The following is a 17,241-nucleotide window of genomic DNA, read 5'->3' on the forward strand; positions in this document are numbered from 1 at the left end:
TTTAATGAAGAGCGTATTAAAAGAAGTCTATGTGATCATCTAGTACAGACTCTCATTCAGTGCAAAATTCTTCATTAGGAAGGTTGCTAGATACCTCTTACTGAAAAAGAACTCTTTTAGTGTGTAATCACATTAAAATTTCATATATTGTTCTTGGTCCTTAATGTATCTTTCCAATATCTCATTTTGTTACCATTGATGATAATTAGAACAATATAGGGGTCTTATCTGCAGATGGCCAAATTCTAATACCTTTCCTGCTGTCCATTTCTAGATTATAATTTATAGGTCTCCATGATTCCCATGACACTTGTTAAGGAACTAGTATTCAGGAAGTTAGGAATGAAAGAAATCATGATCTGGAGAGAATTTTCTGGTTTGCCACAGTTCTATTATAAATGGATTTGATTATATTTAAATGGCTTATTTCTTGACTAACATTGATAAACCTACTTAAAATACAAATTTCTAATTTAAAATTTTTGAACAACTTTTACTTTTATGATTATACCTCTGAAAAGACCTGAGAATGTAGAAAAAAATTGAGTTAATGTTCTGAAGATTCATGACTGCCCAGTAACACACTGCAACACTAAGCAGTTTATACTTAAGCTAGAATGCTATTGAGCAAAGTTAAAAACTTATCTACAATATGCTAAATACGAGTAATTTTGATGTATAAATTAAATGCCTTATATGAACTTTAAAAGATGTGAGAATGTACACTATTCATAAGTAATCAGGGAAATACAAATTAACACTTGAATGGAATACTATCATGCACCCAGCAAATGGAAAATAAAGCAATAGCACAAACTCTCTTTCAACTCTTAGTAGGAGTGAATATTGGTTCAACAAATCTAGAAAAGAGTTGGAAGTATCTGTTGAGCTTGAACATACCCACACCTTAGCACTTCCACTCTTCAAACATGTCTAAAAGAGAAGCAAGCTTTAGTGTAACAAAAACATGCACTGAATGTGAACAGTATACTCGTTAGAAATACACCAAAATTGAAAATAACTCAGATTTACATAACAAGAAGAATGAATGACCTTCAGTTCACTCATACAATGAAATGCACATATATACACAAACACAATGGAACATTATCTCTCTGTGCAAAAATATGGGGAAATCTCCCAAAAACATTATTGAGACAACAAAGGTGGACACATAAAATACATACCATTCTTTTTACTTACATGAAGTACAAAAGGCAAAACTTATATGGTTTAAGAAATCACCCAGTTATTTTGGGAGAAATGAGAATGTTAGGGAGCATCTAGGATGCCAGGAACGATTTTCTTTGATCTTAATGTTGGTTTACATCAATGTGCTTACCCAAATATAATTTATTAAATTGTGTCCTTGTGACGTTCCTGTTTTCTGCATGTACTTCGATGGAAATTCTTGGGTGGAAATTGTTTTTTCAAATTAAAGGCACAAAAGTTATATTAGCATGTTTTTGCAATTCTACTTTGTTTTGCTAATTAGTCTAAGTAGTCCTTCTCTTTATAGTCACTATTTTTAAAAATTCGTGGCCCACTTTTTGTATTTAAATGAAATCTCCCAACATTTAATGCTACAATATTTTTCCATAGCATGTCAGATGCACTGTATTCAATGAAGTTGATTGACCTCAAGGCATAAAAATGAAATCCGAAGAGCATAAAGAAGTGTTTGTGTATGATAAAATAGTGGAGTAAGCTGATACGAGAATTACACTTCAATAAAGAATTATAAATTGCATATTGTTAAGTCAAGCAACTTTTTCCCTCTATAAAGGCTTCCCCCTTTATATTTTGGGAACTGTACCCTCTCTAAAGATATTCGAAAGGGAAGATATTTCATTTTTTCTCAGTCCAATGTTTAACAGTCTATGCTGAGTTGAAATTCAGGGACAGAGTTGCTTACTGTACTCCAGCTCTGGTAAAGATATTCACCAGAGCCAAACTGTGAAAATCTATCTCCTGCTTAAGATTTACAGCACCTGGAAGTTGCTGAGCTATATATATTTCTGAGTTGCTTCCTGCACCCCTGTTTGGATTCTAGGGTTAATTCTTCAATTACATGTTAATATCCTTGTCCCTTCCCTGTTTTCCTTTCTTCCATCTTTTCCTCCTCCTTTCCCATTTTTATTTATTTTATTTTATTCAATTTTTTTGTCTTAAATCTCTTATACTTCTTGTCAACTCCAAAACTACTGAACACAGGAGAAAGCAGATCTTAATAAGGGAATTTAGTAACTGATATTTAGACTACCACACAAGCATCAGATACTTGTAAACTGGAAAGCAAAATTCCAAAATCCCTTCAAGTGTTCTCTGCTATTATAAGCATACCATGACACATACTACATGTAAGTACAGGAAAGAATTGTAAGGATCTGATGGTGTTATTTTTAACCAAAATCCAGTTTATGTCCAAACTATCTCAATATCATGACTGCAATGCTTAGTCAATTATTGGAATATCACCTTAATATCTCCCTTCTTCTCAGTCATAATTTACTTCAAGTTATAAGTATCTCCTTAAAATTGTATAAATATATGCTGTAATTTCATCAGTATCACCTATCTGTACAATCTCAAATAATTACTACGCATTCATATTTAAATTCTAGGAATCACTTTAGATTTTATTTAATTAAAGGAATACTTTACTAACACCAATTCAGCATAAATATTTACTAATTTATCTAAAATATATGAGGAGATATGAGAAGTCTTTTTTGATTTGCAGTTATTCAAGTTGATTCTTAGGGTTGTGCTACTGACTAAGTAAACTCTGAAATAATACAACAGCTTGGGGGTTTCTTGAGCAACACTTTCCTTGTCCCAACACACTGGAAAATAATTATTCCTTGAAGGTTACCACTTCAAGAATTCAAAATGCTTTAAAACCATTTTAAATCTAGTCTTTTTAAAAGATAGAAACAGTTTCTTATGAAATATATTTTCTATTAAGGTCTCATTTATTATTATAAGCGTCAATTATTTGTATAAACTTACCTCTTTACCTTTTATAGCATTCTGACTTTTTTCATATTTCAGCATTGCTAAGTGAAATGCTACTGAAGAGGAAACAGTAGATGCAACAAAATAAAAACAATCAATTCTTTCAAAAAATGGAAAATGATTGGGGGTTAGATATATTGGTGGTTCCTTTGTATCACTGTGTGTAGCAAAGAGTCACCTTTTATTTCCTGACACAAATGCACACATACACACACACACACATATACACAAAACCACATCCTCCTCTTTCACACAAATAACCACTGATTTTCAAATTTTAAATTTAGCTGAGTCATTATTTTCATTATAAGAATGTTTTAAAAAATGCTATACTGATAGAAGACAAGTCAGAGAAAAATATAGGTGATGAATGATTTGATTTTGTTGATGGAAGGAACAGAATAGGGAATGAATTGAAGAGAGAAGAGAGTAAATGAAGATTGAAAATAGAAGAATCTAGATAGATGGGTCAGTAAGAGTTCAGTAGGAGTAAGATGAATTTACAAAACAGAAAGCTGAGAGAACGACATAGTCGATCATCTTTTAAACAACATGATCAACTTGGCCATGAGATAAAATGGAAGTGATGGATTTGTTACTGATTACTTGCTGAGTATATGCATACTTCAGTGAGAGCCTAAAAACACAAGACTGGACACTTGCTTCCAGAGAGATGATCATTGTAAAGTTAAGACAAAAAGAAAATAGGAATCAAAATTGATCTAAAAAGGTCTACATATATTATTATCAGCAAAGTGAAGTATTCCTTCCTATGGGATGTGCTATCTCATAAGATTTGAGCGTTTTACTGATCTGAATGGCATAACAATTAAGTTGTTCTGCATATGGTAAGATGAACCAATAAGGAAATGCAATTAATATGTTCTAAGAAAGTAGTGATTATCATGAAATTATAGAATAACACTTTATATTCACAGTATAAAAATTGTTATAATCTCTGTAGGGCAATTACTATAAGAGCTACTACTAGCCGCAAACAATCAAGTAATGGAAAGGACAATGATGAATGTACAATTGCAGAGTATTCATATGGTAATTAGGTAGGTAGTGACTGGAGAATAAGTGAATGGCTATTCTCCCCAAAAGAAATGAAGTAATTTTCAAGGGAGGTCATTATTGCATTTTGTCCTCCTTTTCATTCTTTCTCAATCTTTCCTTTTCAAGCAATCAGAAATGCAAGGAAACATTTCTTCATGTAATCATTCATCATAATAGACTACATAAAAATAGGTACATGTGTTTGTGTATATATATATGTATATATATATATACATATATATATATATATACAAGGTTATGAATATTCATAGGAAGCCAGACACCCATAAATTCATTGTATTTAACTACTTTTCCAAATATTCCCTTCTATTGAAAAGAAACTGCCAACGCATATAGTTATTAACTTATATTTGAAACTGGGCTCTTCAAATTATATTAGTGAAGTGTGAAATTAAAAGAAAAGAAAACCAAACTGAAATAATACTAGCTAAACAGGGGCTGAAGCTATTCATTTCAGAATAATGGGGTACCTGGAGAGTCTTTGACCAGTAGTACAGTCCAGTTTTTCAAGGGAAATTAATTATTGAATTCTATGGATGTATACTAATTGTTCTAATTCATTGGATTTTGTTCTGGCCTTTAAATAATATGTTGTGTGAATTGGTTTAAGATTCATAATTTAAGTGAGCATTGATAATTTTGGACTTCACACACACACACACACACATACACACACACACATACACATAAAAATAAAACAGCAGTAAATTAAAAGTAGGATCATATCACATTCAAGATGAAGACTAGGTAAATGCCACCGTGCATATTCCTGCATTCCCCTTCATTATTCTTTACGTGTGTCCCAAGAGAAGTAGGTTCTATGAATTCTGCTGGTATTCTCCCTGGAGAAAGGTTTATGTCAGCTTCCATGTGTTTATAAAATGTAGAAGAATTTCTAGGACAGTGAACTATACTATTTTTAAAACTTTTAATGAACACATACTGTGAAGACTTAATAAGAGAATAACAAAAACAAAAGTGAACGGAATATGAGGGACTTGGAAGTCCAGCACTTCTGCATGCTAAAAATGTTCACTGACTTGAGTTACTTGATTAATTTCTCTAGGATCCACTTTGGTTATCTTTGAACTGAGGGACTGAGGTACTTACACTAAATCATGACAAAGATTTTCATGATGCCACCCTCACTCATAGATCCCCAACAATGCCTCCTTTATATCATCAAGGCCAACTAGAATCTGTTTTGAGTAAAATGATGAAAATAATGATTATGCTGATGATAAACACATTAAGTCTCTTCTTCATGCCAGGAATAGCTGTCTATTATAGATGTTATCATCTTTTATAGGTGAATAAAACAAAGCACAGAGGACTTAATCAAGTTGTAAAAGATCACACACATAAATAGGAGATTGGAATTTCAAGCCCAAATAGACTAAATTTTCACAAACAATTTTTCTTATTCAATACTTCATACACTTAGAAAAAATTTTGCAGAAATTTTGAGTATTTGTTTTTCTTTCCTTTATGTGCATTTAAAACTAAAAGAGGTCCATATAAGATGTCTTACTGTCTAACGACCAGTGAAAATGTTAAAGCATAGCAAAAGCAGAAGACCCAAGAAAATCTGCATAATGTAACCAGACCCTGTAATCTCAGAGCTCAGGGGCAGTCAACACCTAAATTGGATATTTGGATACTGATCAATTTTTTAAGACACACACTTTTCATACATGAAGGAAACATTTAAACATTAATGTGGTCTATTCATTAACATGCAACATCAAATTTGGGTCACTCCAGATGTATTAAAAAACAAAATAACAACCAAGACCTCATTAAGTAAGATATTCCTAAAGCATTACTACCTACTTACATTTAATTTAGGCTGAAAACATTTGGAAGGTATTTTGTTAATGCCTTGAGATTCTTAAACATGTTAACAAGAAAGATGGTGACTTTTCCTTCCCTATAGATACATAGTATCAAGGAAGAGCTGGCTTTCCACTTGGCATGGATTAGTAGGCAAAAGACATAAACTAACTTATTCAAATTTGCTTAGAATTCTGAGTGTTGTCTTTGAAGGATTAAATCAGTAAATTAAAAACAGTGTTATGAAGTATTCGAAATTATTCTTTTTGCATTCCTGAAATATTTTACATGGCCTAAGATATTTTAATAATTAAACATATTGCATATTTTTCTAAATACATGTTCTAATTTCAGATCTAAATTTAATAAAGTAGGCAAACACTGAATCCAGGTACGCCAATTAAATATTCACTAGGGAAAAATGTGTGAAAACTCTGATTAGAGCTGATAAATTTTCATCAGGAAGGCATGTCTAAGAAAATTAGCATTTTATAATTTATTACTAAAAATAGTATTTTAACTGAAATGTTTCTATAGAAAAGACTAAGAGAAATTAAAGAATAAGATCCATCCTGAGAAAATAGTGCCATCTCTGAGCATCCAGGTGGAGGAATAACGTCAATCTCAGAAACCCAAATCATCAAAAATTTGATCTGAGTGAGTAGCATATGAGGTGAGATTTAATAAGGATCAGTATTTAAATTTTTGACAGACTGCTATTGCAAAATGTATATGAACAATGATAGTATCAGTAATTTTAGAAATAGTCATATATCAATTCATAGGACTTTTATGACAATGTTTTTTTCCAACATCAGAGAAATCTATTTAAAACATTCATGGATTTAGCTTAGAAACAATGTTCTGGGTTGAGTGTCTATTTTTAAAGCAGACTAGTTATAAACAGCTTTAGTAAGTAGCTATTTATAAAGTGATAGAGAGTAATTTGAGACTTGTGAGCAAGTTGAGTTGCAGATGACAGCTAAATGTGGTTGATCAGATGAATCAGAAAGTGAGTAAGCATACAATGGCTTTAAATGAAGGAGCAGGAAGCAGCAGATACAGGCATTGCCTTTGTGACCACAGACAAAGCACTGCCACAGTGAGACTCTGAATTCTCTTTCAGGACACTGAGTATGTGTTAAGGTTCAATAAATTTTAACATAATAAATTTATTGATATCATCTATGTTAATAATGTTTACTGTAGTGGCATTTTCCATGACCCTTGAGTGCTGAAAAACTCAATCTTCAAGGTTAACATGCTTGACAAAAATCAAAATCAATGACATTTACATTAACCAATACAATTAACTATTGCTTTTTTAAAAATGTAATTCAGAGTACAAAGTAGTAAGTCATTTTTAGAAAACTGGAGTTTCATGAAGAAATGGCAGGTAGGGTACTGGACAAAAAGTAATCATGGAAAAGATCATCTCAGATGGGTGCTTCATGAAAAAAGTTATTCTCATCATTTCACTGTACCTGAATGGAGAGAAGCATTGAACCAAACTACACCATCCATGTGTGCCCGATTTTTCTTCTTTCTCTCTTACTCCTGCTTTTACCTTTCCCTCTTTTTCTTTCTCCCTTCCTTCTGTTCATCCTTCTTTCCTTTATTTTCATTTTCTTTTCCCTCCCATTCTTACTTTCTTCCTTCTTTCAGTCTTTCAAATCTAAATGCTTACATACTTCCATGTGTCTTCTTTCAAGTTTTCCCTTAGTCCTGTACCTTGCAAACAGATAATATGAGTAGAAATGATAGATGGATGAACAGACATATAAGGGGTCATTCATTACATGTTACACATATATTTTGTGTCTCTGCCACTACACAGATTCATTTCTATCAATTCAATTTCAAGGACAGCTGGCCCTCAGATCATTACTACAGACTCTCTAAGTTTTCAAAACAAAGTACAAATTATTCACTAAATTGAAAATCAGATGATTCATTAAAATTTAGACACTTGAATTCTGAACTAATCTTCCAGTGCTATTTGAAAACAAGTCACTTTCTAGTCTCAGGGTGTCCCATATGTAAGATGTATGTGATCTTATGAGGCAACCCAGGATAGATGGCTTTTTCTCCTAATGATTATTTTTCAATACAATTGAGTATATACAGTAAAAAAAAATTACTGGCTATCCTCTGGCTTTCCCTTTTTATTTAATTTTGCTATTTTTTTTTTGTTATTGCATGTGTTGGAAAAGTTCATGAATTTTAAAATACATATATGCATATTTTCAAATTAGATTTATAATACTTATAATTTTACATTCATGAGAATTAATTTGAATAAACTATTTTACAGATCTACTATATCTGCTATACTCTCTATTTGGTGGGTTACACAACCACACAGTACATTACAAATCTTCCCTCTTTTCTCTGATTTTTTTGAACTATGGAATTCAGATGCTCTAATTTTAATGTTCAGGAATTTAAAATTCTGCTGAAGAAAGCATATTGGCTACAATCTCTCTTGCTATTCTTATTAATAATTGGGATAAATACAAAAATTTTCTAGCAGTATATCAACTACCAAAAAAGTTATATTTTTGCATGATAGACTAATGATACTAATTAATGGTGCTAACATCTTTAATTGTTAAACATGAAGAATATGATATTGATATTAAAGATAAAGTAGGAAAAGTATTTTATTTCTTCTCTTTAAAGCAGTTAAAGATTTTGACTCAAGGCATTTTATTCAAAGCATGTCAACTAATATTTCAAATTGGATACAAAGTGTTGTATCTCTGTCTTTTGGTTTTGTTTATTTTGTTTTGTTTTGTTTTCATTTTGTGGAACTTGGGATTGAATTTAGGGCCTCCCCAAGGCAGTCAAGCACTCTATCACTGGCCTACAACCCCAGCCCTTTCATTATTTGAGACAGTCTCACTAACTTTCCCAGACTGGCCCTGGACTTGTGATCCTCCTGCTTCAGTCTACCAAGTAGCTGGGATTACAGATGTGTGCAACTATGCAAAGCTAAATCATTGCTAAAAAATTTGTGTTTGAATTTTTTTTTTTGTACCAGGTGTTGAACCCAGGGGTGCTTAACCCACTAAACCACATACCCAAACCCTGCCCTCCACCTTTTAAAATATTGAGACGATCTTGCTAAGTTGCTTAGAGCCTCACTAAATTGCTGAGGGTGGATTTGAACTTGTGATCCTCCTGTCTCAGTCTCCCCAAGCTTCTGGGATTAGAGGCATGTACCACTGTACCTAGTTATGTTTGTTTTTAAGAATGAATCATAGCAGGAATTTAACTAGAAACAATTTATTTGGTTTAAAGTAAGCCTCCAGTAAATATTTTTATTTGATCTGTGTGTCTGTCTGGGCATGTTTTATGTAGTCTATTGTTTTCAAATACCCAATTTTGTTTGCAGATAATTGTTCATGAATCCATGCAGTTTACTTAATGCCAAGTACAGCAGAATCGTAATGGCTGCTTCTACAATGAAAAGCTTTGCATTATAATTTAGTTTGTGTAGGGAGCTTTTAACAGAGCATTGCCGACTTATTTCAAAGCCAGTTCTCTAGAAGGTTATTGTTAGTTGTGTGACAGGTTATTTTCAGCCTTTAACCAAGTGGTTTTAGAACTGCCCTTTCATTGCCTTTATATTTGTATATACTTCTCTTTAAGTTGGAAAGCAAAGGATCAAACCTGTCTTTGGTGTTAATATGACATAAAGGTAGGAGATGAAATGATCTTGGCATTAGCAAGGGGTGATGCCCTGTTCTGAGGTGGTTGTGAGATCAGAGTCATCTCAAAATCTAGTGAAGCTGCTCTGGAAACAAATAGCTACTGTCATACTGCAAGACTGATTGAGCATCTTGATGGTTTTCAGTGATGCTTACTGAAATCTCTAAGCATAACTACTAAAATTCCAAGTGCAAGATACGTGAGATAGAGAAAATAGTTAACTTTTAAAATATGCTATTGAAAAAAATGTTGTTGGAATTTGAAATTTAATTGTATAAAACAGTACTGACAGTACCAGTATACTTCTGAAATTATGAAACAAAGTACACTTTTGATTCTTGACTGATCTTTTTGACTAAACAACTGTAGGTTGTAACTCTATGTCTCTCATAATCTAAAATGGTACTTAATTTGATTTTTTTCTTAAAAAAATAAAACTTATTTATTTTATGACTAGGTAATACATTTTCATGGTTCAATTTAAAAGACACAAAATTCAAAAGTTATAAGAGTTTACAGTTTAACCTTCCTTTCTACATTCCCTAGTTACCCAATTTCCCTATCCTGAAGGCAGCCTATGTTGTAGTGTTCTTATTTATCCTTTCAGGTAGTTGATTACTAACAAGTAAATAACTACATAGACCTTTTCTTATTTTTAACACAATGAAACTTACTAGACAAGCTCTTTTATACCTTTTTGTTTGTTTGTTTGTTTTATTATTTTGGTTATTTGTTTTGCTTTTGTGATACTGGAATTGAACCCAGGCAAGCTCTACTGTGCTACATCCCTGACCCTTTTATTTAATTTTGATTTTCTCTTTTTCAAATATTATGTAAAGGGAAGGTCTTAAGAGAACCTTTATACTGATATATCTCAAACACCTAAAATAATGCATGATACAAGTATTTAAAATATATCAGTTGAATAAATTAGTTTTAATAATCAAAATATGTAGTTTGACTCACATATGGCAGATTATCTGCTTGGAAAGATCTATCTCAATTTTGAATGAATTCCATTTTTATATTTACACATTTGTCTGAAGTATTTTTCCTCTTATTATTTTATATTTCATTTAAATAAAGGCATAGTGTTATAGCAAAAATCCATTTTCAGTAATTTTAGTTTTACTGTTGGATCAAAATTATCTTCAATAATATTTTTATAACCCTGACAATTTCTTGTAAGAAATCTAGAGTAAGAGAATAACTATAATAATCACATTATCTTCCCCTTTCTTCACCATTCTTTACCACTAACAAATGAAAAAATAATGTATCTGTTTCCTTCACACACATTAATTTGAATCTAATTCTGTTTTTATACTTCTCAAACTGAACATGCAAGCAAGGCCCATGGATCTAAATGGGCTGGTAAGGAAAGATTACCCACAATTTGCCCTGCTCTTTGAATTGGATGGCATTTTGTCAATGAACAAAACCAAAATAAAACAAAACTGTGTTTACATATATTCAAATACCAGAATTCCATGAGCTGGGTACTCTTGCAAGATTGATAAGGTATGCAAAACATCATTGACTGTTTTATGTTCTAGCTGGGTAGATATTCAAGAAGGTGAATAATGTGACGCAGTGTGAAAAGAAAAGAACTGAAATTCTAGGTCAAAGAGGAGCTTAGACAAGGTAGGGAATAGAGAGACTGAGCCATCATGGAGGCTCTCAAGTGTCAATCAGCTGAGGTACAAGGAGTGCATTTGGTGGGGGGAACAGGCAGATTTTCAAGGTTAGGAGAAACAGGATACGGAGGAATATGCAGCAGCAATCTAAGTGAGAGTGGTAAGTACCTGAAGGTTTTCCTGCTCACCAAGACAAAAGAATTTGGGGACACTATGTAGACAGAGCTACAAAATAGCTTGCTACATGAACTGTGAATGTTTTAAAGAATGTTAAATATCTGAACACTGAAGAAATCTTTAGTTCTTCTTTTTATGCTTTAAGTCAACTCTAAATTACCTTTTTTTTAAATTATTGGTTATTTTTAGTTATACATGACAGTAGAATTTATTAGTAGTTTCACTTTCCTTATTAGGATTCCTAATGTTCAAGGTTCAGTTAAAATTAATCTTCATACTAATAAGAGCAACTGCAGATATTCTATTGTTTGTTTTTGGTAATTTAAAAAATATATTTGGTATCATCTATCTGGACCTGCAATAGACTCAATCAGCCCAAGATTAAACATTTTATTACTGTCTATTTTTAATGGAGTAGAAGATTAAAAGATCAGTTTGAATCAATGTGACACCTGAGCTTAGAATGTTTTTATAGTGATACTATCAAAGAAGCAATAGGATGGGCAGGATATTAAATGGCAGAACAATATGCCAGCAGAAGCATAATTTCGGAGTGAGATCCACAAGGCTAAAATTTGTGGTTCACAAGTTCTCTAATGTAAAAGATTAGAGAAAACCACTTTATCACAATTTTTTGACACTTTCAAGGTTGTATTAGTAATATTAATCTCAAAGGGTTATTTGAATATTCATTGAAATACTACATGTTTATTTATTGGGCAAACTATTACAGCATGGTTTGTATTCCTGCAGTACATTGATATGTTCAGTAAATGTTATTTGGCTTGCCATCCTTCCCCCAGGGAAATCAAATAGGAAAGAAATAATAAATTCCAAAAGGTTTTCCCATCTGTGCTTTTCCCTTCATCATTTCTCCTTTCCATTTGGCTAGCTTCTTTTTCTTCTGGTCTCAGCTTAGACATCTCTTTAAGAAATCCCCCTTGTAAGCTGAACTTCATATTCTTTCTGTAGGTTCTGATAGCCTCCATGTTTCACTAAACTGTCTTGTAATAACCTGTTTCCCTTTTTGAGCCGCACATTACACTGAAAATTCTTCGAGAACAGGAAATGTTTCTAACATGACTATGTCCTTAATACCTAACATAAAGATAGGCTCACTGTAAATACTTGAAGATGTTCACTAACTAAATGACTGATAGAGTAAAGCTACTTAAGAAGAAAAAGAGACAAGAGGCAAAAATAATTCCATTATGTCAGCAAATAAAGTAGTTTCATATCTACAATGCCTAACTCTAACTTATTTGACAAGTGGTGGTTCTAATACCAATTACAACACATTATATCTTTAGATGATTGTCAGATACTGCTAACTTTATAAACTAGAGATGCTATTTAATGTCCGAGCTGGAACCAGTGGGAGTAAGTCATACAGGTGCATTTCTTATAAGTTGTCCTAATTGAAATTATAATGGTTCCCCAAGCACATTACTAGAGGACTTCAGAACTATCAATGAGAGGACAAGCAGATTGTTATTTAATTTGACTATCTTGTTCTTAGACACAGATTGAGTTGGTTCTAATGGGCACTTTTGCCCTAAGGTTATTATCATTTAATTACAAATAACCTCAGATGTTGTTGACCTCACACTTAACACCTAGATTTAAATGCAAACTGCTATGTTTATTTATTTTCACTTATGCCAGAAAATCTTGCTTCAGAATAGTATGAAATGCAGCTATATTTGTTCATGAACGACTTACTTAAATAATATTTCATTTTAGCTTTGCCATTAGTTATCTCTGTCTCTCCTCCCTAGGTTGCTGCTGTTAAAATTAATTTGCATTTCAGACCTCAAGATTTTATATTGCTATTAGAGTTGTGAAATGTTTTTACTCAGCACAACTAAGAACTGATGTTTTACCTCCCACTAATGGACCTTTAATTAGGCACTGTAATGAACCATTCTGTCATTCCTTCATTTATAGAGAAAAGATTTTGTATATGCAAGATACAATTTTGACAGAACATCAGGTTCATTGAACCTTGCCGACTCACATCTAATAGATCCTAAATTTATTACTCTGTTGGATTTGTCATTTTAATGACACTGTCCACAGACTTATTACACTGCCAAAGAAGAACACATACTGCAAGAATATTTGTTGACATTCTGATCAACAACTCTTGGGGTCTAATTCTGAATATAATATTACAACTTCAGAACCTTGAGCAAGTTATTTAACCTCTGTCTAAGAATTAATTGGTTAATTTTAATAAGTGCTTTGCAGTAAAATGTGGGAAGTGCTCTGACTGCTAATAGTGATAATAAAATTATAATGCAGTCCTTTTTAAAGCATCAGGCTACCTCAGACTGTGATTCTATGAAGTTACCAATTAAAATATAAGTTAATGGAATTTATTCTTTGAAAAATACAAATTTCTATAATGATGACTATATATTTTTAAGTCAGTCAAAGAGAATCAAGAATACTGATGGTTCAATTTAAAAGGAACAAAACTTATTTAAAAAGGGGAAAAAAACCCTGATGTTCTATTGTAATACACCAATTTGGAAATAAGACACAAAATGAGCAAACACTAGCTCAAGATTAACCACACATACATACCAGATGGCAGTTTTTGTACATTAAATTGATTGTTCTTCCATTAACTTTTCTTCAAGCTGCATTCATTTATTATTGATTTACATGATTATTCATTCATTTGTTTATTTGATAAGTCACTGATTTCAAAGAGGTCCCAAATAGGAGGAACGTACAGAGTTAAAAAAAATGCAAGGTAACTGTGATCAGTCAGAAGAAAGACATAGAGTAACTGAATTCAGAGAGAAAGGTTGATTCTAACTGAGAAAAGACATGGACAATTTCAAAAAAGAAATGGTGTTTCAGTTGATTAGAGTCCAAATGCCAGGGACGTTGGTATTTTTAGAGAATGGTAATCAGTGTGGTCTTACTAGAATAAAGGAGTATTGCAAACAGAACACAGAGAATGAGGGGCTTCAATATGTGGTATAGTAATTGGTATTGGCCTTCACATGAATGGAAGCCTTTTGGGGTGTGAAAATTTGAAGTAGAGAAGGAAAACAGCCAAGAACAAATGCTGAGTTGAGATGAAAGAGATGATGTGTGGCAGGTGTAAGGAAGGATTAGTATATGAGTATAACTGACTGATATTTTCAAACAGACTGCTGTTCTAAGATAAGTTGGGCAGACAAGGTGAAAAGAGACATTTGGTTTAGAGCAAGGGCATATATATGTCAAGAAGAGCCTGGCCTTCTGTGAGAAAAATGAAAACAAAACCAAAACTTTTTGGAAAAGAAACAGCAACCTAAAATGAAATCTATTTTCTTGTTACAGCAGAAGTGGCCCCACTCAAACATAGTGGCAAGATATTTCATATTACTCTTGATTCCCAAATTAGCCAGTATGTGCTGTTCAATTCTGTATCCTTCCGTGTACTTCATAGGCATACATTTTATTGGCAATGAAAATTGTTTTCCATCTTGATCACATGTATGGCAATCTTTCTACATCTGGGGACTCATAATTATTTCATTTTCTTTCATTAATTCTATGAATTCATTTACCCTACACCAATTAATTATTTATTGTTTTTTATTCTCTTCTGTAAATGTAAATAAGATGGAAAATGATTTGCATTATGTACAAAGTGTACATACATGACTGCTCTTTCAAGTATAGGTGCTGAGGGCAAAATGAGGAAATATGGAGACCAGTTACTAACAACTCAGTTAAGAGATGTTTGCAGCTTGGATGAGGATATTGAGGATGGAAGTAGAGAGAGGTGTTCAGATTCTGGGAAAAAAGAAGTCTTAATTTTTTTTTTTTTTTTTTGGCCTGAGGAATAATTATTTCCCTGATTCTCTTTAAAAAGGGGAAATACTGGTAGAAGAAATTTTGGGTGAGAACTAAATCACGTGATCACATGGACAAAATTAAATGAGAAAACTAAAACTCAGAAGACAGCTTCATCCAGAGTTACAAATCCAGAATAATTATTTGGATGGTAATAAATATTATGTAAGAGCATATATATGTCAAGAAGAGGCTAGCCTTATGTGAGAAAAATGAAAACAAAAACAAAACCTTTTGGAAAGGAAACAGCAATTTAAAATTAAATCTATTTTTTCGTGTTCAATAATAGAACCTGATGCAGGCAAGCAGAATTTTAACCTTTTTAGATGATGTCTGGGAGACTATATTACTAAAAACCATTGGAGTTATTCTAATTATTTCCAGGAATTATTGACTTTAACAGTGAGTACTACAATGAAGGAAGAGATAAGAAGATGGAGTTGCTAGTCACTGCAAAGTTTTAAATTGGAGCTAAAAGTTTTATCTTCAGGGAGATAAGAGAATAAGCAAAGAACCTTGAGAAGAAACACATGAAATGAAAATGAATAAAAAAGAGGATATCATATCCATAAAGAGATGTGAAGAAGATATTTTAAGAAACGGGGAGTAATTAATTCCTGAAAGCACATATGCAATAGGAATCCAGAATGGATAATTAGAGATATTAACATATAGGACGTAAGCAAAATTGATCAATATGACTCTCATAAAAGATGTTTTAGCAGAACAATAAAGACCAAAGCTTGTTAGAGGTAGTGACAAAGGAAAAGCAGAAATAGAGGAACTGCAGAGAATAACGGATACATTAAACTAATGCTACCATTTAATAAAAGACTATAAGAGAGAAGAGGAAAATTAGATTGTAAATAGAAAGAGATATGGGAATAAAGAAGGCTTTTTTCAGAAATAAACTATAGAAAGCAGGAGAAAGGGGGAACAAGTGCTGGAGGTACATCCATGAGGAGCTGAAGGATCATCATGAATGGGGAATACAGGACTAGATATTCCTATTTATTACTAGGGTTCCTAGTAATAAAAACGCAGGCCGGTATGTGGACACAGGATAAAGCAGGCTGAAGAATTGGATGGTGGGAGCCTGTGGTCACTCTCTTCAGATGGCTTCTGTTTGTATCAATGAGATAGAAATCAACTGTCTCAGCTAAACAAAGATTGGAGAGATTGTATCAGAAATTTGAGGAGAATGGAGAAGTTTTGATGCAGACATTTAGGACAGGATTGATGGATTATGAAAAATGGTAAAAGCTAAAGTGACTGCCCATCTGAGATTATCAATAAAAGTTCACATGCAACCTTCAGGTTCGATTATGTGTATTCCTATAGATCCTTTCATCTGTGGAGTGCTAACCCATGAGACACAGCACTGAGAGCCATAACCATGGTTACCCCATCCTCACCCCCAGGAAAATGCAATAGGGGAAAAAAAGAGAGTAGGAGATGAGAACATATACAAGACAATGGTCATAATAGTGAACCATGGAATCTAAGCTGTGGAGAATGAATATAAAACCTTTAAAAGAAGGGTGAGACACAAGGTAAATAATTAATAGGGTTTGAGTGAAAAGGGACAGGACTTGAAAAAGTGAGGGTAACTGCAATGAAGATATTGGAGGGAGCAGAGCTGCAGGTAACATAAAGATGAACTAATGCAAACACGAAGCAGTGCTGCTAAAAAGGTTCCTGGAGGGTTCTTTTACTTACAGTACTGGCATCTGTCTCCAGTGTACTCCGTTCGGCAGTGACAGAAAGGCTGGTTTCCAGCAGTCACAGTGCAGGTCCCTCCATTTTGGCAGAAATCCTCACAGACTGTCTTACCACAGTTTGGTCCAGTGAACCCCAGTGCACAGATGCAGGTAGGTCTCCCTGGTGGAAAACAATGAGTAATCAACAGCATATTAGTATACAA

The 17,241-nt window shown here is 32.9% G+C and overlaps 1 protein-coding gene across 1 annotated transcript in view; it reads right to left on the minus strand.

Annotated features, from left to right (window-relative positions):
• Lrp1b (LDL receptor related protein 1B) overlaps window positions 1-17,241 on the minus strand; it is a 1,852,169-nt gene that overhangs the window by 42,961 nt on the left and 1,791,967 nt on the right. Inside the window, 1 exon segment of the mRNA XM_047543195.1 lies at window positions 17,037-17,198. Within this exon segment, the coding sequence (XP_047399151.1) occupies window positions 17,037-17,198 (162 nt within the window).

The sequence above is a fragment of the Sciurus carolinensis genome, chromosome 3 (assembly GCF_902686445.1).
Source record: "Sciurus carolinensis chromosome 3, mSciCar1.2, whole genome shotgun sequence".
NCBI lineage: Eukaryota > Metazoa > Chordata > Mammalia > Rodentia > Sciuridae > Sciurus > Sciurus carolinensis.